Genomic DNA, 20883 nt, shown 5'->3' with positions numbered 1-20883 from the left:
AATCCCTGGCACTCCATAAGATCCCTCAAGCACCACCAGGAGTGATCCCCTTAGCGCAGAGCCAGGAATAAGCCCAGAGCACCACCAGTGTGGCTCCCTCACCAAAAAGAAAAAAAAAAAGTTGGAGCAGAGAAACAGAGCAGTTAAACAATCCATCTCGTCAACCTGTAAAGAGATCTATTTATATTGAAAGATCATATCTGTCTTTTGTTACCCACACTGAGGTACATATAAGAATAAACTTAATTTTGATGTATTGGATTTTTACTCATTTGATTTGCACCTTAAGAGTCTGATGTGCCACTTGTCAAATTGGTGCAAATTAATATCCTCAAATGGTTTTATGCTCCCAGTGGTTTTATGCTACCAACTTACCCCAAGAGTTTTGTGGGTCACCTCGCAGCTGCTGTCTTACTTTCTTAGACTCAGTGGTGCCCATTATTTCCCCTTGCTAAAATACCCTTCTTACTTGAAGCAGGTGTCCTGCTCTAGCTGCCTCTGAAATTTCTGAAATAGACGGGATCCTCCCGTAGGAGCTTAACTATAAATAATTGGCCACAACTCCAGAAATGGCAGATAAGACCTGGCAGTGAAGAACTGGGGTCTCTCAATTTTAAAGAACCCGGAGTCTCAACACCTCCCAACTTTCCACCCAGGATTCTTAGGACCAACACAAAAAACTCAGATGCAAAAAAGGTGGAACTCCAGTTGGGGGAGCAGCTTATCAGAGACGGTGGCTCGGGGTCAGGAGATGGCATCAACCGAAAGGTCAATGGGGCAACCTCCCCGCTTCCTCTGGAAGCCTCCTGGAATCACAGCATCTGTCTTCATGTCAACTTGTCTACAAAATTTTCAGATAATCAAACTGAAACAATGGAGCAAAGAACTTGATGTTCTTTACCCAGTGGCAAACGAAGCATGCTTTGGAGGAGGAGCACAGTGCCCGAGAGAGGAGATCCTTGCCCAGGAACTGTGTTCAGACATTTTGGGGTGAAAGGATATTTACCCAATACCCATCTGATAAGGGATTACTATTCAGGATACACAAGACACTAGTAGAATTATACAAGAGAAAAACCTCCAACCCCATCAAAAATGGGGAGAAGAAATGAACAGAAGCTTCCTCAGAAAAGAAATACAAATGGTCAAAAGGCACATGAAAAAATGCTCCACATTGCTAATCATTAGGGATATGCAAATCAAAACAACAATGAGGTATCATCTCACACCAAAGACTGCCACACATTCAAAAGAACAAAAGCAACCAGTGTTGATGTGGGTGTGGGGGAAAAGGGATGCTTTTTCACTGTTGGTGGGAATGCCGACTTGTCCAGCCTTTCTGGAAAACAATATGGACATTCCTTCAAAAAACTAGAAATTGAACTTCCATATGACCCCGCAATACAACTTCTGGGAATATATCCCGAAGATGCAAAAAAGCACAGTAGAAATGACATGGAGTGATGTGTATCTGGCTTACATTAATGTAGTTGAACGAAGTTTGAGTTCTTTCCTAGAATAACTGTGAATAAAGGAAATAAACTCATTTTTTTTTTTTTGTCCACACCTGGAGATGCTCAGGGTTACTCCTGACTCTGTGTTCAGAAATCACTCCTAGTGATGCTCAGGGGACCATATGAAATGCCTAGGATCGAACCAGGGTTGTCCTTGGTAAGGCAAACGCCCTACCCGCTGTACTATATAGCTTCAGCTCCTGAATTTATTTCTTCAGCATACCATTTATCTCTTAAGTGTTTAAGAGCTACTGTTCACACAATGTTTTTTAGGGCCAGTGTGATGGTATAGTGGGTAGGACCCCTAGCAAGGCAGGTCTTTGATAACAGGAGAAAAAAATGAGATCCTAGCTTGAAAGCAATGGGAGTCATTAATGGTGGGTGTGAAGGAAAGTAAAAAAGAAAACTTTAATTCATTTAAAAATAATTATATACATGGAACTAGAGAGGAGTATAGTGGGTAAGGTGCTTGCCTTGCATGCAGCTGACCCATGTTCAATTCTTGGCACCCCATATGGTCCCTCAACGCTGCCAGGACTTAATTCCTGAGCAGAGAGGAATAACTCCTGAACATTGCTGGGTGTGGCCTCAAAATAACTGCCCCCCCCAACCCTGGCCAAGTACATATTATATATGTATCTACCAAGTTATGAACAAATGGTCAGTATACCCACTGGCTTAATTTTTCCTTCTACTTTTAATAAATAGCTTAATGCTCAATTTACTAACTAGCCAGTTTTTGATTTTCCTAAAACCAATTAAGTACTGAGGAATCTCTCAAAAATAAATTAAGTATGACATAGTTTTTGCTTATACTATTAATGTAAAGAACGTTTTATTTGATAGCTTAAGTAAAATAAATGAATAAAATAACTCCAATATAAATATACTGAAAAATACACTTTAATCCAAAAATTGGAACATTAGCACTTCATTATTTACAATGGTATTTACAATCGATTTTACATATCTTGGTGAGCAGAGAACTATATACACAGAGCTATACAGATAACTGCTTCCTTCCAACACATACATCAATAGTGTAAGAAAGGGTAACAATGAAAGCCTCTATGTCAGGTCAAAACCATTATGATTTTTTTTTTTTTTGCTTTTTTTTGGATCACACCTGATGATGCACAGGGGTTACTCCTGGCTCTGCACTCAGGAATTACCCCTGGCGGTGCTCAGGGGACCATATGGGATGCTGGGAATCAAACCCGGGTCAGCCACATGCAAGGCAAACGCCCCACCTGCTGTGCTCAGCCCCAAAACTATTATGATTAAACTAGATTCCAACAACTTTTCCTGAACTTGAAAATGTTGGTCAAGTTAAGGGAAAAGAGGAAGCAAGTATATTTAAACCACCCATTTTCCCATTCATGCCTGGTTTTCCTTTTGTATTTCTTTTGGTTTTAGGGCCACATCCAACAGTGCTCAGGGTTGACTCCTGGCTCTGTGCTCAGGGATCACTCTTGGTGGGCTCTGGAGGACCATATGGGATGCTAGGCACTGAGTCTAGGATGGGTGAACGCAAGACAATCACCCTGCCTGCTGAACAATAGTTCCAGCCCTTCCTTCATACTTGTTAAAAAAGCCATAGTCTGTCATGGCATTTTCCAGATGAGAAAATAAAGCTTATGTAACTGTGATAGTCTGTTACAGCTACAAATTATTGGATTAAACCTTTGTTCAGAAATTCAGACCTTAAATAACATTTTGTTGTAGAAAAATACAATTCATTTTTTATGAGCATCTAGAAATAAAATTATGATGCAAAACAGACACTAAACTGTTCCTGTTGGTATTCTTGGAAATTATAGTCTTTGCTTGGAAGATACACATATAGAATATTTAATTTCAAAGCATACCAAGTTCTTTCTTAATTTTGAAAAGAAAATTAAAAACCTCTCTTAATTTGCTAAGTGACTAATAATGAATAGACAAATGATTACAGGACGGGAAGGAAAAACCCTTTACCATTATTTTTTCATCTAAGGACTTCATTTAAGAAACACATTGTACATTGTGTAGTATTACAATACAAACAGACGTTTAGTTCTATTTTTCAAGCTATAGATGGTTAGCAACTGTCTCCTTAATAGTTATGGCAGGAGTAGGTCCAACATGAGTCCATATATAACCCTTTTCTGGTCTGGTGGGAACTGTGGGGAATGGTGATGAACGAGACTTGAAATATTCAGACGGCGCATGGCAAACGAATTCCAAATACTCCATCTTCCTTGGAAGATCCTCCTCTGGTCCTAGAGGCAGCCAATGGAAGGGTTAAACACATTTTGAGCATGCAGATCACTAGATACAAAGAGGAAACCATTTTCTTAGTTGACATTAACCCTTATAAACACACTATTCTGAAGCTACTTTCCATCACTTTCCCTTTTAACTGTTATAAGCATTCTCCCCCAATGATTCACTGTAAGAGGGATTCTAAAAATAAATTTATTCTAGGGCTACATCACCCTAAAGCTTCTCATTGGGGTAAATAGGGTTTAGCCTTGCATGCAGCCAACCCGGGTTCAATCCTTGTATCCCTTTATGATGCCCTGGGCATCAGCAGGAGAAATTTGGGTGCAGAGCCAGGAGTAACCCCTGAGCATTGCTGGTGCAGCCCAAAGGCCAAAACAGGAAAAAGATACTTTGAATCTTTGTAACCTGAGGTAGATACTGTTAATCCACTTTATATGACAAAAATGAGGCAACAGTTTAAGAAACTTGCTAAGCTGATACAGAGAATGAGTGGCTAGGCTGTTAATGCACAGTCCAGTTCCAGTCTGAGCTCTGATGCTGGTGTGACGCTGTCAGCTCTAGAACTGGAGCTTTAAGAAATAGAGGGGCATGAGGAGCCAGAGATGATTCTGTCACACTGATGCCTCACTGAGAAACAAAGCGTAAGACTAGGGTCAAGCTCGAAATAAGGTCAAGGTGGAAATAACAGAGGGAAATTTTGTCCTTGAATTCTCTGGGGGAAAAATGTTATATATTTTTTAAAAAGTACATAATTGCAGCAATATTTTGTTAATGCAAAAGTACTTATTATAAGAAAATAAACTTGGCTCCCAATAGAAATATTATACTTGGACTTGGTAGTCAACTCTAGGAAGAAAAAACAGGCTTTCAAGTTAAACAGCAATTTGTAGCCAAAACTTTAATTCCGAGAATTCTAACAAAATATATTAGAGATAACATAAAAAATATCTTGCACACAGTAACTCAAACATTCAGCTCTACAATGTGCCCTTAGACAGGCAGACTGGTCTTAAATTGTCTCATATTCCAAAAAAATGAATGCAATGGAGAGCTCTATGTTCATACACAGTTATCGCATAAGAAACTTGTGATCTAAAGTAACTATCTGGAAATTTCTTAGATTGTGTACCAATTTAGCATCCTCTTCCCAATACAGAGTAGTTGGATTTTTGTTGTTGTTATTCTTTAACCCAGGGATTCTTTTGTTTGTGTTTGGTTTTGTGATTCACACCTGACAAGTCTCAGGGCTTACTTCTAGCTCTGTGCTCAAGGATTACTCCTGGTGTGGTGTTCAGGGGACCATGTGTGGTCCTGGGGACTGAGCCTGGGCTAGATGCATGTGTCCTATCTGCTGTACTATCACTCTGGCCTTTGAAACGTATTGTGACCCACAATTAAGCAGCTAAGGTTTAAGACTCTAATCTGGGTGCAGGATCCAGCCCCCAAGAAAAGTAAATCTAGAAAGCAACCTCCAATCTAGTTCAGTATTGCAGTTTCCATTTTTCCCTACTTGTTTAGAGTTACAGCAGTTTTCAAAGACTACTTGTTCAATTACAAATGTATTCTATATGCCAGTTATGGAAAAAAAGTGAAAGTCTTAATTTAATTTTTGTCTGATTTCCAAAATATTAAATATCATATTTTAGCTGAGGATAATTTAGAAATTTATTATCACTCTGCATAAAAATGTTTAAAGAGAATTTATATTTGTTTAAGGGAACACTGTAAAGTATACTAATTCTTTTTTTAGGTTTACTATTACAAATTTTTAGGTTTTTTTAAATTACGATTACATCTGGTGATACTCAGGGGTTAGTTACACTTAACTCTGTGCTCAGGTCGCACTAGAGAACTTGGGGGATCATATGGGACACCAGGGATTGAGCCCAGATTGGCCAGGAAGGGAAACACACTATCCACTGTACTATCATTCTGGCCCCCTAAAGTAATAATTCTTGTATTAAATAACTCATATGACCCATTTCAATCCAAGATTCCATCTTGATGTGTCTATTCCAGGTGACAAATGCCAAGAGCGAAACATCTAAAAAATGTATCAGTTCTTAAGCAAAAGTTGAGTTTTCTGAACGTATGCCTGTAAAATGAAGTTATTTTTTGCATACACTCCGCTTCAAAATGGTCTCTGATTTCCTTTCACGTGACTCAGAAGACCAAGCCAAGGAACAGGATAGCTTGTGATTTCTCTCCTGAGATAGTGATCTCGGTCTTCTACCTCTGGAAAGAAACCTGCTCTAGCAGTGGGAGAACCTTCTGTCTTGGAGATACACCTCAAGGCAGAGGGCAACTTTTCCAATAATCATCTCTAGAGTGATGACCCCAAGGAGGGGCACCAGGGCTTCGGCTTCTCTTTTCAGCATTCGATAGTTCCATTCTTAGCTTGGGGGTCTTAAATTTTAACTAAGCAGAGCTTGGAAGATAACTAGCAACCCACAACTTTGAGAGGTCCATTCAGACCAAAAGTTTGACTCTTTTTCAGTCATTATCATGGTTTCCAAGATCAACTACATAAACCCTATAGTCCGAGAGAGAGGAATCACGATGTATTTTGAGAAGTAGGATCAGAAATAGACAAATCCACACCCAACGGGTTTCTACAGATGTTCTCACTGACCCTGCACCCATGAAAGAGCATTATTATTGTTTTTCAGCATGCAAAAGTAACAAATATCCATTGTAGAAAGATCAAAAAATTTCATGGCAATTACTGAACATCTGGAAAATTGTTTTAATCAGTAACTTGGTGAGAATCTACATTAAGAACCTTTTGTACTAAATCATTCTGGGAGCCTTAAAATTAAGGAAGAGTACAGTGGATGGCAGGGCCGGAGCAACAGTACAGAGGCACAGGTCACTTCAAATAACTAAGTTAGGTTTAATCCCCAGCACCCCAAATGGTGCTCTGGGGCACCCTTAGGAACTCCTGGGCAAAGAACCAGGAGGAAGCCCTGAGCACCAATGTGAGTGCACCCCATTCCCAAAAGAGTAGAGTGGTTGCCATATCAATTATCAGCAATGATATCCAAGATCATACGTGTGAGATGTAGAAGACAAATGCAAGTGTCTGTGGGGATTTTTACAATAGTTCCTCTGGGATTTTTTTGTTTGTTTTTGATTTTGGGCCACATCTGGCAATGCTCAAGGAACCATATGGGAGATTGGAATTTAAGTATTATTATATTTTTACTTTTTGGGTCACATCTGGCGATGCTCAGGGGTTACTTCTGGCTCTGCACTCAGAAATTACTCTTGGTGGTGGATGGGTGGACCATATGGAATGCCAGAGATTGAATCTGGGTCTTTGCCTCAGGGTAGTGCCCTACCCACTGTGCTATTACTCCAGCCCCAGGGTGTTGCAGTTTAAATCCAGGTTGGCCACATGAAAGGCAAACACCCTATTATTATAAGCTCTGGCCCCTACAATAGTTCCTTTAAAAAGTATTTTAGATTTAGCCGAAGAGAAGGACAACATGGAGGGCGGGATCCACAGATCCCGAAGGAAAAAAAAAAAACAGGTTCCAAAAAGAGCCGAGATCATCGGGAAGTCCCAGATGGGGTAGGTACCGCATCCCGCCTCCCCCAGATGGAACCCCGGTGACCAGAAACCTCTACAAGCACAGCTCGAGTATGCGGGAACTAGGACTTTTCCTCAAAACCTCGCGGCCGCTTATGCGGCCGCGTGACATCCCTCTATATACAAAGTGATCCATGGGAAGTAAACCACCTAACGTTTCTCTCTGAAAATCATAATTAAGCTTTGAGCACTGCCACAGCCCCAGAAACACAAGTACTTAATGCATAACCCAGCAGCTTGGAGCAGAAAAGTGAACGGGTTATGTGTTAACCCAGGCCATCAAGTCTGCCAGAGGGGAAAGGGTGTTGGTCCCTTCCGCCCTCCTCCCTCTGGAAAGAAAGGTGGCGGCCACATGGGAGCCTTGTGGACAGCAGGTATGAGCCGGGGGTGTGGGGGCGACTAAAACCTCATGGGAAGGGGGGCGTTCCGGTCCGTCCTTCACGCCCTACCGAGGCCACCAGTTGCCCCCCACAAGCGGCTCTCCAGCACGGCCACAGCCCCAGAAGCACAAGGACTTAATGCAGAACCCAACAGCTTGGAGCAGAAAAGTGAAAGGACTATGCGTTAATCCAGGCCATCAAATCTGCTGGAGGGGAAAGGGTGTTGCCCCATTCGCCCTCTCCTCTCTGGAAAGAAAGATGGCGGCCACATGGGAGCCTTGTGGACAGCAGGCATGAGCCGGGGGAGCGGGGGCGACTAAAACCTCATGGGAAGGGGGGCGTTCCGGTCCGTCCTTCACGCCCTACCGAGGCCACCAGTTGCCCCCCACGAGCGGCTCTCCAGCACGGCCACAGCCCCAGAAGCACAAGGACTTAATGCAGAACCCAGCAGCTTGGAGCAGAAAAGTGAAAGGACTATGCGTTAATCCAGGCCATCATGTCTGCCCGGAGGGGAAAGGGTGTTGGTCCCTTTCGCCCTCCTCCCTCTGGAAAGAAAGGTGGCGGCCACATGGGAGCCTTGTGGACAGCAGGTATGAGCCAGGGGTGTGGGGGCGACTAAAACCTCATGGGAAGGGGGGCGTTCCGGTCCGTCCTTCACGCCCTACCGAGGCCACCAGTTGCCCCCCACGAGTGGCTCTCCAGCACAGCCACAGCCCCAGAAACACAAGGATTTAATGCAGAACCCAACAGCTTGGAGCAGAAAAGTGAACGGACTATGCGTTAATCCAGGCCATCAAATCTGCTGGAGGGGAAAGGGTGTTGCCCCATTCGCCCTCTCCTCTCTGGAAAGAAAGATGGCGGCCACATGGGAGCCTTGTGGACAGCAGGTATGAGCCGGGGCTGTGGGGGCGACTAAAACCTAATGGGAAGGGGGGCGTTCCGGTCCGTCCTTCACACCCTACCGAGGCCACCAGTTGCCCCCCACGAGCGGCTCTCCAGCACGGCCACAGCCCCAGAAGCACAAGGACTTAATGCAGAACCCAGCAGCTTGGAGCAGAAAAGTGAAAGGACTATGCGTTAATCCAGGCCATCATGTCTGTCCGGAGGGGAAAGGGTGTTGCCCCAGTCGCCTTCTCCTCTCTGGAAAGAAAGATGGCGGCCGCATGGGAGCCTTGTGGACAGCAGGTATGAGCCGGGGGAGTGGGGGGGCGACTAAAACCTCATGGGAAGGGGGCGTTTCGGTCCGCCCTTCACGCCCTACCGAGGCCACCAGTTGCCCCCCACTAGCGGCTCTCCAGCACGGCCACGACTCCAGAGCACAGAAACCAATTTCTTAACTATCTGACTTTCAGTATAAATACTTCCAGGGTCAATAAGTAAAATAGCAGAAATCCAAAACCAACATTTAATTCTTGAACCCAGCTGTAGAAAGCAAATCACGTCACAATGCTTTTTCAGCATGTCTGATTTGGGGGGGGGTAAACTCTAAATTATAGTGGTGAATCTTTTATTGAAACAATGAATCTAATCAAAGCAGATAGAGTGTTAACTAGAATTCATCTGCCCCACAGGGACTGGGAGGGGTGGGGGGTGGGGTTTTATTGGGGTTCTTCATGGTAAAAAAAAAAGTATTGGTAAAGGGAAATGTGTTTGATATTTGCATGACTGAGACCTAAACCTGAAAGCTTTGTAACCTTTCCCAAGGTGATTCAATAAATAAAAAAAAATTAAAAAAAAAAAAGTATTTTATAATTTTTCTAAGAGACTTAACCTAGTTCCTGAGCAAGAATCCTTTTTGGGGGGAGCAGTGTCAGGGGGCTCGGGGGGTCAATTCCTGTTGAAACTTGGCCAGCCAGGATGATGGTGCAGTGCCAGGGCTCATAGATGGATTACTGCTCAGGCCCGGCAGTGCTGGGAATGACCAGAGCCTCAAGGGTCTCCACATATGGCTGATGATGCTCAGAGGCGTCATTCGCTGTTGGGAATTAAGCCTGAGTCCGGTGCACGCATGTGTCCTAACCCCAGTACCATCTCCTTCACTCCCAGAATGATTTTTTTATATTATAGAGTATAATTCTGAGTCACACATGTGTGTAGCACTTCGGATTGAATCCAGGGACACACACAAATGAAGCAAACAGTCTACCTCTGAGACAAATCTCTAGTTTTTTTGGTGGGGTTGACAGGGTGGGGAGTTTGGTGGGAACATACTCAGCTGTGCTCAGTATTATCAGTTGTGCTGCAGGTGCTGGGAGGACCAGATGTTGGGCTCAGGATTGAACTAGGGTTGGCTGCAGGCAAGCCGAGTGCTTTAACCTCTGTACTATGTCCTGGAACCCCAACATTTTTTAAATAGGTGCACACTGCCCTAACTTAAAGCAACTGATAATATTCAAACCTGAGTTATATAAAATGTCTTTCACATTTATGTAAAACTACTGTGTGACCGTTGTTCTTGATGATACTTATGCTCCTTTGTTATGGACTCTAAATTCTATTATCCCAAATTGATAAAATAGAAGCCCTGATTTTAGCTGTTTAGAAGATACTGGAGCCTGGGGCCTCTCGGGAGGTAATGAAGTAAGAACCGGGTGTTATTAAAAAGAGAATAGCTCTGGGAATGTGGCTGTCTACAAGCCTGCTGGAGGGCCCTGGCAGCATCCTGCTTGATCCTGCAGCCTCAGCTTCCACACCACTGGGAAAATGAATTTCTACTGTTGATGTCATTTGGTCTGTGTTATCCTATTATGGCAATCTAAGTAGACTAAGACATCCATAGATGTAATAACGGAGAATGAACTGGGTTTTGAAAAAAAAAAAAAGAACAAAAAACTGGTGCCACTGGTCACACTCACCTATAATGTAGGATGCAGGATCGAACTGGTCCCTGGGGCTGGAGAGAGTGGGGATGAGCCACGTCAGTGCTGCACTCTTCTCGCAGTACTGGTCCTGGATAAAACCCCTAATCTGAGCATAGTAGGGTTTTCCATCTTGCTCATCAATCACTGAAACAACATCTCCAATTTGGTAGTAAACTCCCTGGAAGAAGTCAAAGATAATCCTCTACTTAAAATGAATAGGCACGCACTAGAGCTATGAGCAGAAATTCCTTTTATATGAGAGCCACAATTTTGTTAAGTGTTCAACAAATAATCTTAAGATATCCGATGCATTATGTCCTCAAAGTGGGTAACACTGCCTGCTGGTGGAGGCACTAGGAGAATCCTGAGGGGAGGTGAGTAGTCTGTGGTGCAACTGGGCACTTCTATTTGCAAGTTCAGAAGCGGCAAGCAGCTGGTCGTTCCAGCTATCATGCCAAAGTTCTGTATTACTTAACACAGGTGCTGGAGCAATAGTACAGGGAGTAAGGTGCTTGCATTGCACAAGGCCGACACAGGTTTAATCCTCAACACACCATTTGGTCCCCTGAGCATCACTGGGTGTGATTTCTTGAGTGCAGAGCCATGAGTAAGCCCTAAACACTGCTGGTTTTGGCCCCCAACCAATAAACAAATCACTTAACACAGAAATAGGTTGCAGAAATGGCTTGCTTTGTCCACATATATGATTGCAACCCCCAAGTTATATCTTTTCTCATCATGATCACGATCACGATCATCCTGTTGTTCATCGATTGCCTCGAGCAGGCACCAGTAACGTCTCCTTCGTCCTAGCCCTGAGATTTTAAAAAGTGCCATACTCAAGGCTCTTTCAGGGTTACGAGAATGAGACCCATCATGGTTACTGGTATTTGGCATATTGGGTACACCATGGGGAGTTTGCCAGACTCTGCTGTTGGGCAGGTTACATTCGGTAGCCTGCCAGGTTGTCCAAAGTAAGAATGAGATAGCTTCCGGGAAGTGGGTTTTATAGTCTCTGGGTCTTGGCAGAGTCTCCTGCCCCTGCGCCTGGCTGTCCTTGCCGAGGCCCCTTGGAGGGGGGTGGGTTGAGTTTCCCTCTCCGCCCCGAGCAGAGCTCCGGCAGCTGAAGACCTCCAGAATAAGCCACAACCATGCTGAGACCACTCTCCACACACATGAACGTACCGGCAGAGGAACAAAGGCGTGCGGGTCTCAGGGCTGAGATCTCCAAGCCTGCTCGGATCGGGACTGAACATTCTCCACCCAGATCCTCCATCTTTTCTCATACATGTGAAAAACAGTACCTTTACCCTTGAATATACTGAATGAGTATTACTCCATTTAAGCACAAACGCAAAACTGCTAGTCAATGACAATGTCTCAGCGACAGATTCCAATAATGTTTGGTGCCTGGGGCCTGAGTTTATTAATCTGTATTTTATCTTGCATATATGTATACACACATATGTACAAGTATACAGATAACACCAAAAATAAATAAAACTAAAAATAAATTAAAAAAAAATAAGTAGGGGTATTTCCGGGTCTCTGGCAGAGAGCAAAGGGGAAACAATGTGGTAAACACTGGAGTAGAAGTAACCAGACTTGAGTTAATGGAGGTGTTCTGCCCCTGAAGGAGACTTCAAGGAGGCCACTAAGTTTATCTGGGTCTCAGGTGCCCACACTCTTGTCCACATGCTAATGACTCCCATTCCTCTCCCTCTGGGCTTCATCTGGGCTAGTTCAGCTGGTAATGACCCGGTAAAACCGCACACCCTAGTACACACTTACAGGACCAGTTAACAGATGCCAAAACATCAGGTGTCTGTAGTAGTTTTCAGTTTGTATCTACATACTTCTTTGGCTGCATTTTGCCCTAAGTTTTTAATGAACAGCAATAAGAAAGTAATGATAGCTGTAATAACTGGTCGCACACACCTTCCTGTTGAGACATACTCAGGGGTCGGGGGCTGAGCTATGGGTTTGGGTTTTGGGGTCTGGCTGCTGCATTTTACGTTGTTCATGTGATCTTCGACAAACTAATAAATCCCTGTTTCGGCATCTTTACCCATAAAATGTGGATAAGAGGATTCACATTAGGGAGTGATGGACTGATATAAAACATGTGAATGCCCATGTCAGTGCATGATACACAGCACACATGTACAAAACAATAGCTATTTTAACCGTGTATGAAATGCTGAAAATACAGGAAAGAATACCCTGCATATAAACTGTTGCAGACTACACAGATTTCAAAAAAGGATGCACTCAGAGGAATATAAGCATTTATATTCAGTGTTTGCTCCTCCTTGGTCAGATATAAACAGTTAACATAGCACTACCCAGTTAGTGACAATTCAGACCCCAAAACACCAAACCGTGTTTAGTAGGTGCTGCTATTACAAGGCATGCCAGGACTCAGAGGTCTTCTCTATGTTATAATTGCTTTTCTAAGACTTCTGGTTCAAAAATAATGAGATGCCACCTCTGTCCCTTAGTAGCTGATGTTTGTGGGTCTGGGCCCTTAGGAAAAGTGACTCTTTCAATTACTCTCAAAACATCTTGGTTTCAAAGTCTCCACAGGTGGTCATACCCATTATTGTCATTTTTATTCTAACTTCTGCAAAACGGCATTCAAAATCACTTGCCTGACGAGACTCTAGATGGCTGATCTAAATTTTCTCTTTAGAGAACTGCTATCTATTTAGGTTTGTTTCTGAGGTTACACTTGCTGAGGCTTAGGGGTTACTCCTGACTCTACACTCAGGAATTACTCTTGGGGGTGCTTGGAGGACCATATGGAATGCCAGGGATTGAGGCCAGCTTGGTTGCACTACCTACTGCACTATATAGCTCTGGCCCATTCCATGATCTTTTCCTTCCCCCAGCCTCCACCACTCCCAACCCCCTGTTTTGGGGTCACACCCCGTGATATTCAGGGCTTACTGCTGGCTCTGCACTCTCCAATCACTCCTGCCAGGGAACCATATGGAATGCTGGGGATGAAATCTGGATGGGCCACAAACAAGGCAAGCACTTTATCTGCTGTACTCTCTCTCCAGCCATGCCTTACAAGCTCTCTTAATCAGTCCTTTTCAACAACTAAGAGTTTGCTCTTTCATGACTTTATATCACACACTAGGCTTTTTTGTTTCGGGGACCACACCCAAAAATGCTCAGTGCTGAGGGTACTGCATGGGTGTAACCAGGGACTATCTTGTGCTAGGGGGTCAAACCTGGACCTCCAGTATTCAGAGCGTGCACTCTATCTCATTGGACTACCTCTCTGATCCCCATCAGCATTCTGAGGATAATTCCCATACTTACATTTTAAAAATTATTGGGACCAGGCAGATAGCACAGGAGTTAAGACTCCCATTGTGCATGTGCTAGTTCTAGCTGAATACTACACCTGGTCTCCAGACGTCACCAGCAGCAGCCTGAGAGGCTGGTGAGCATTGCTGGGCCTTGGCGCTGAAGGCCCCACACTGCACTCTTGGTTTTGAGCCTCGGCAATGCTCAGAGGTTACTTCTGACTCTGCTTGCAGGAATTACTCCTGGTGGTGCTTGGGAGACCCCATTAGGTGCTGGAATCAACTCAGGTCAGCCACATGCAAGGTAAGCATTTTACCTGCTGTATTATCTCTCGACCCTATAATTAATTTTTTTTCTTTTTGGTTAGTGGGATACAATTGGTGATGCTTAGGGGCTACTCCTGGTTCTATGCTCAGAAATTACTCCTGGTATTGCTCATAGGACAGTATGGGATGCCAGGATCAAACCCAGATATGTCTCATTTAAGGCAAGCACCCGACCTGTTGTTTATCACTCTGGCCCCAACACTGCATTCTTCTGCCCCCTCCCCCCCTTTCTGGGTCACACCTGGTGATGCTCAGGGGTTACTCCTGGCTCATGCACTCAGGAATTGCTCCTGGCGGTGCTTGGAGGACCATATGGGATGCCGGGGATCGAACCCAGGCTGGCCGCGTGTAAGGCAAACACCATACCCGTTTACTATCATTCCGGCCCCAACACTGTATTCTTGAACCTTCACATTAGACTGCCAGTACAAATAATTCAGAATTGCTGACAGGGGCTCTGTGTATTTCTTAGAGGCCGGCATCAATGCCCCCACCCACAATTTTTTTTTGTTTTTGTTTTAGGGTCACACCCATTGATGCTCAGGAAGACCAACTGGGGTGTTGGGGACTGAACTCAGATCAGCAAAGCAAGGCAAATGCCCTATCCACTGTACTATCACTCCAGCCCTTCTCTCCCAATCTTAAGAGTTTTATTTGTATTTTAATAGGCAACATCTACTTCTACATCAATCCTGGATGAGATATTTTATAATGGTGACTTATGAGGGGAATTTCTTACAGAGAACAAATAGAATTAAAAACAAAAACCATAATCATACAGCAGGCAAAACTTTCCAATGAATCCAACATTTTTGTAGCATAGTTTACAGTAGTAACAGATTTTCCTCAGTACCTAACTCTCCGGGCTGGAGCGATAGCACAGCAGTAGGGCATTTGCCTTGCATTCAGCTCACCATGCCAACCGGGATTCGATTCCTCCGCCCCTCTCAAAGAGCCCTGCAAGCTACCAAGAGTATCTCACCCGCACGGCAAAGCCTGGCAAGCTACGCGTGACGCATTCGATATGCCAAACACAGTAACAAGTCTCACAATGGAGATGAACAACGAGAGGACAATGCTACAGTGCTACCTAACTCTCCAAAGCTTACCTTGTAGAAGATGGATTCTGCAGTGATTATGGTTGAAACTGACTCAGGAGCTTTGATGGGCTATGAGAAAACAAAAATAAAAATATTACACATTCATACACATACAGAATGTATGTGTGCATGTATGTGCAGAGGCATCACCCAGCCATTTAAGAGAGTACTGTAATTGAGAAATAGTAAGTGTGTAGTTTGGTGTGAGGACTACAGTAAATGACTTTCTGAGAATTATAGCAAAGCAGTATTTCCACTGTTATTTCTGCTACCATTAGGTTCAATGCCGAGAATAAGAGGCCCGAACTGATTCCGCTACTGAGATCCGACACAAAGTTTTATTATACATTAACATCCTAGTTTAAAAATACACTAGCTCTGATCACCCAAGGACAGATTAAAAAAAAATATATGTATAGGTCAACTCACAACAGAAAAGTGTCTCTTTGGAAGACATTTTCCACCCCAAATTAATTGTGGAACTAGCTGTAATACTCAGAGTATTATCAGAACAAAGAGTATCATTTACTAATTGTAGCAAACTTAAGCTAAGGCTACAAAGAAACTTCTTTGCCACCTTCCTGGTTAAAATTCCGTCTCAGATGTAATATACATTGACATTTCAACATAGAAACTCTGTTCCTCCAAATACATTTTTGGAAAATCTTTGAAGGGGATGTTTAGTGAAATTGATACCGAAACTGCAGTGAATATATTCCATCATTTTTTTCCGGGGTTTTTTCTTTGTCTTTTTGGGTGGAGGGCCACACTCAACAACAAACACAGCAATGCTCAGGGGTTATTTCTAGTTCTGCACTCAGGAATGACTTCAGGGAGGCAGGGGATGGAACCTCAGCCAGTTGTGTGTAAACTGTGTGCCCTGCCCCATATGCTCTCCAGTCCCAATACCCGACCATTCTTAAGAGGAAAACATGTGTCTTCAGTGTTAGGAAATATAATTAACAAGTTTTCCGTAGTCAAGAAATGCCCCATTTAAAGAAAACTGAATTATAGAAATCTCAAATTGGGAATTCTCTGTGTTTTATACATAACTATAACTATACATAGTCCAATTTCAGATACATTTTTACTGATAAATGAAGCAATTCTGTTCGAAAGGAAAGACTAACCCAGTGAAGATTTAAAAAGCAGTCTATAACCCAAGGATAATAGAGATAAGGGCTAGGAGGATCACTCCACGGCTTGGAAGCCAGTCTTACGTGCTGGGGAAAAAGGAGCTGTGATAGAGAAGGGATCACTAGGTGAATTATGCTTGAAGGGCTCACTCGGATTGGGAGATCATGCTGAAAGTAGACTATAGACCAAACATGATGGCCACTAACTACCTATACTGCAAACCATATCACCCAAAAGGAGAGAGAGAGTAAAAGGGAATGTGCCTACCCCGGGGGTGGGAGTGGGGAAGGGATGGAGTGGGGGTGGTGGGAGGGATACTGGGAACGCTGGTGGGGAGAATGGACACTGGTAGAGGGATGTGTACTTGATCACTGTATGACTGAAATGTAATTACGAAAGTTTGTAAGTCTGTAACTGTATCTCAAGGTGATTCGGTAAAAAATAAAAAAAATTAAATAAAGCAGTCTATAATGCATTGTCCATCTTTATTTGACCACTTTCCTCTGGAGAACTTGCTCCAACAAAAGTGTGATTTCAACTAAGGCCAGTACAAGTCTTTCAACAATAATCCTTTCCCTGACAGCAAGAGATTTAGCAATGCCTTTATTCATTCATACTCATCAAATTCATTAGTATATAAGATATACTTTCAAAGGCTATAACAAATGAATATGAAAATGAACAAGTTCCAGTAATATCACTCACCCAGATTTTCAATTCCATTCTGTCACATCCGGTGAAGTTAAAAACCATACTCCCCTCCACCTTTATCCTTTCATAGAGAGAGGATAAAAAAACTGGCTTATGGTTTAAGACCTGTTATTTATATTTTCCAGAGGGACTAGTAAAAAGTTTAAAAGAAGAAGTGGTATATAAACAATATGCTTCCTACAGGAGCACTTGCTCCCTCTGGACCACTTTCCAGAATCCACCAAAGCTCCCAAGAGCAGCATCAAAGCTTAACAAAGGTGAAAACAGTGCAGGGCACACCCCCACGCACAACGTCATTACAGAAAGACACTGTCCACAATTACCTTACATTTTTTAACTTGAAAATGTGTCTTCTCCCTTTTCCTTTCGTGGAAACTTTCTTTTCCGCAGCAGGAGCAGATTTGTATTTAGTATTTCTGAGACGAGCGGACCGCCTGTGAATTTCCTGCTTACTCTGTTAGGTAAACAGTTAACAACAACAACAACACACAAAAAAAGAGAAATGTATTAAAAAGGGGGGAAAGGTTGCAATTCCGATTATCACTTTGGATTATCACCCTCAGATAAAGTTACACAGATTAAAGTAGACACTTTAAATGGCCATTTAACAATTAAGTAAGGGTTTACCTTTTCTTTCCCGTTGAGTAAATTACACGGGCTGGGATCACTTGAAAAGGGGCCCTTAGGCAACTGTCTCCAATGACTCCAAAAAGGTGTGAGCCACCGTGCATGGGGATGGGTGGGCGGAAGGCTTCCAACAGGGCCAAGACAACTACTAAGTTGTATTTGCAAGAGAGAAAACCAGTAGACAGCGCAATTCCCCAGTGCCAGGGTACTGGTTAAGGAAGTCATCTCTTACAGTGGCATGAGTACTTCCCGCTGCCACTTAAGCTAATAATAGGGTAATAATAACACAATGACAAAATAACGTTTATTAATAAGGAGAGTCAGGACTTGAGCCTGTTGGAAATGTCTGTTAGGTCACCTTTGTGTATCGGGATAACTGGTTCCTACCAAAAAATAAAAATAAATTACATGGGACTGGGGTGGGATTTCTGGAGGCTTTTTTTTTTTTTTAAATTTCTGATGTTTAAAGAAAAAAAAAGGTGCTTTCAAAGGACCAAACCAATGCAGCTCATCTCCAGGGCTTGGGGACGTGAAAAAAAAAAAAAGGGTCGGGCCGGCCTGGCAGGGCCCCGGTGACAGCGAGGATCCCCCACCCTTTCCAAGCCCCGCGCTCACCTGCTTGCCGCCCCCGCCCCCGCCCCCGTTGCTCTGCGGAGGGGCGGCCGAGGTGCTGGCGAAGGGGGCCGCGCCGAAGCCGCCTCCACTGGCCCCCGGGCCGCCGGCCGCTGCCGGACCCGCGCCCCCGCCGCCCGCGCCGCCCCGGCCGGTGCAATGGTGGCAGAGGATCTCCCCCTGCGGGCCCTTCTTCCACATGGACGACGACGTGGTCTTGCAGACGCTACAGGTGGGCTTCAGGCCCAGTGGCATGGTGGCCGGCTCGAGCAGCCCCCGTGGGCGCGGCGACTGGGGAAGAGCGACGTCCGCTGCTCAGCCGCCCGCGACAGGGCGTGCACGCACCGATCTGGCCGCTAGCTGCACGGCCCGGCCCGGGAAGCCGGAAGCCACTTCCGCCAGCTTTCCGCCGGGGGCCAGCCCCGGGCAGGCGACCTGCAAGAGGACCCGCGGCGGTGGAGGCGGCGGCGGCCCCGCGGAGGGTAACTTCCGGGGTGGGCGGGGCCCGCGCGGCGTAGACCCGCCCCCGGCCGGAAGTGTCCCACCCGATCTGCCTGCGAGTTGGGTTTGTTGGGCGGGAAGCAGCTGTGTTCGACTGGGAATTCAGCGTGGGCAGGCCGAATCCGGCAGGCCCCTTTATGTGGGAATTTCAACTAGACCACGAAACTTTAGTGTGCGTATACTCCAGGCAGATTATTAAAAGTAAAGTAAAGGCCCTCCCGTTGATCGTCGATTTGCTCGAGCGGGCCCAGTAACGTCTCCATTGGAGACTTTGTTGTTACTGTGTCTGGCATATCGAATACTCTCGGTAGCTTGCCGGGCTCTCCGAGAGGGGTGGAGGAATCGAACTCGGGTCGGCCATGTTGGCCGCGTGCAAGGCAGACGCCCTACCCGCTGTGCTATCGCTCCAGCCAGATTATTGGAAAATTGAATTTAATGGGACCTCCTCTCTGTTTATTTGCCAAGTTGGGCACGCCTATTCAGAACCTTTAAATTTTTTTATTTAACCCTCACCGCCCATCCTTTTGTTTAGATGAGCTATCTTTGTAATGGAGACATCTCCAAAACTGGACATTTTTTGTATTCGGTGTTAAAACACATTGGGAAGGATGACGCTCGGCAGTGCTCTGGGGCCCTGGGAACAGGGACTCGCCATCAGGACAAATGCAGTGAAGCCAATTGGCTTCTCAGACATGGGAACATTAGCGCCAATCCTTTGAAGCCATCTCTTCAACCCCAAAAACACACTTAAAAACCTGTGGTGGTAAGCACACCTTCATTAGCCTTCATCCTTAGCTCCTGAATAGTTCCCAGGGAGAGAAGGAGATGAAAAAAAGCAAATGGTTAGCATGACATTGTGAGGAAAGTACAGTTCTTTGGGGGTGGGGATGGGGGTTGCTGGGGGGAACTGGGCAGAAATGAGGACTTATTCAGGCGTTGTGCTTAGGAATCACTCCTGCCAGGGCTTCGGGGACCCTGTGTGATGCTGGGGATTGAACCGAAGATATGCAAAGCCCTGCCCACTGTACTCTCTCTGGACCCCTCCAGGAAGCAATTTTGATCAAGAAAATTCCCTTCAAGAGCCTTGGTATCTCTTTAGGCCACAAAGGAGACAGCTGGCCTCCTGCTAGCACATGACAGGAAGACAGTCCCCTCCTTGTACCCTTTAGTGAGTGGGGGTCACAGGGAAAGGAGTCTTTCCTTTTTGGCCTCACTCCATAGAGCCTGGTTGCAAAGCTGTCTTCATGGTTTAGATTTCCTAGAATTGATATCCTTGAAGAAAGATCTTAATGAGTATGGTAGCACTATACTGGGAGGAAAGAAAGAAAATGTATTAAACACTTAGGATGACAAGAGGTCTCAATACTGTGACAACCCTGGCATAAGCTAAGATTGTCCTTTTACTATGAACAGATGAGTAGAGAAAGGCTGGTGACTGATGTCTGCCCACAGAGCTGCTGCTCTGAGCGCTCTCCCATACCTGTGGCCTTCGCAGACACTCTGACTCAGTCCTCCCTTGCCTTGTCCTAGGTTTGCCCAAGAGTAAAACAATATAAGCACTATTTTGGGGGTTAGTTCTGGAAATTGTGACAAGCTATGAAAAATGGTTGGGAAAAAAAATGAAGAATACTGTTCTCATTTTAGAATACACTGAGGAGAAACCAAGTACAACACTGCTGGCTAACTCATCTCTTTGCGGGGTGACAGAGAGTCTCTTTATACTTAACATTTTGTGTTACTCTCTTTACTTCACTGAAAACTTTGGGTCTTGGAACCCCCTCTTACTTTTCATTGCAGGACCTCATTCTGGCACCTGTCAACATATGAATGTTTGACCACTTCATGTAAGGAGTTTGTTTTCTTTTTAAATAATATATATATATATATATATATATATATATAGTGCCTTCCATCATCCCTCTACAAATTAATAGTCCCG

General features: G+C 44.5%; 1 protein-coding gene across 1 annotated transcript; it reads right to left on the bottom strand.

Annotated features, from left to right (window-relative positions):
* Positions 1-3308: 3308 nt before the first annotated feature.
* Positions 3309-18879, bottom strand: GATAD1 (GATA zinc finger domain containing 1). Its single transcript, XM_056118370.1, has 5 exons — positions 18447-18879; positions 17533-17658; positions 15366-15425; positions 10607-10790; positions 3309-3775 (listed from the first exon to the last, which is right to left on the bottom strand). The coding sequence occupies exons 1-5, from the start codon at positions 18696-18698 to the stop codon at positions 3585-3587; spliced, it is 813 nt and encodes a 270-aa protein (XP_055974345.1). The 5' UTR covers positions 18699-18879; the 3' UTR covers positions 3309-3584.
* Positions 18880-20883: the final 2004 nt, after the last annotated feature.

The sequence above is a fragment of the Sorex fumeus genome, unplaced genomic scaffold (assembly GCF_029834395.1).
Source record: "Sorex fumeus unplaced genomic scaffold, SorFum_2.1 ptg000037l, whole genome shotgun sequence".
Taxonomy (NCBI): Eukaryota; Metazoa; Chordata; class Mammalia; order Eulipotyphla; family Soricidae; genus Sorex; species Sorex fumeus.
Note: the sequence above shows the minus strand (reverse complement) of the source record. Positions and strands in the feature narration are given on the sequence as shown.

Bases quoted from the DNA above. Each gene is read 5' to 3' on its own strand.
- GATAD1 (XM_056118370.1), bottom strand. From the start codon at position 18,698: ATGCCACTGGGCCTGAAGCCCACCTGTAGCGTCTGCAAGACCACGTCG. The intron at 10,791-15,365 runs GTAAGCTTTGGA...GACTTCTTCCAG, and splicing joins CAGAATCCATCTTCTACAAG to GGAGTTTACTACCAAATTGG. The intron at 3,776-10,606 runs GTGAGTGTGACC...GGCTGCCTCTAG, and splicing joins TCCTGCATCCTACATTATAG to GACCAGAGGAGGATCTTCCA.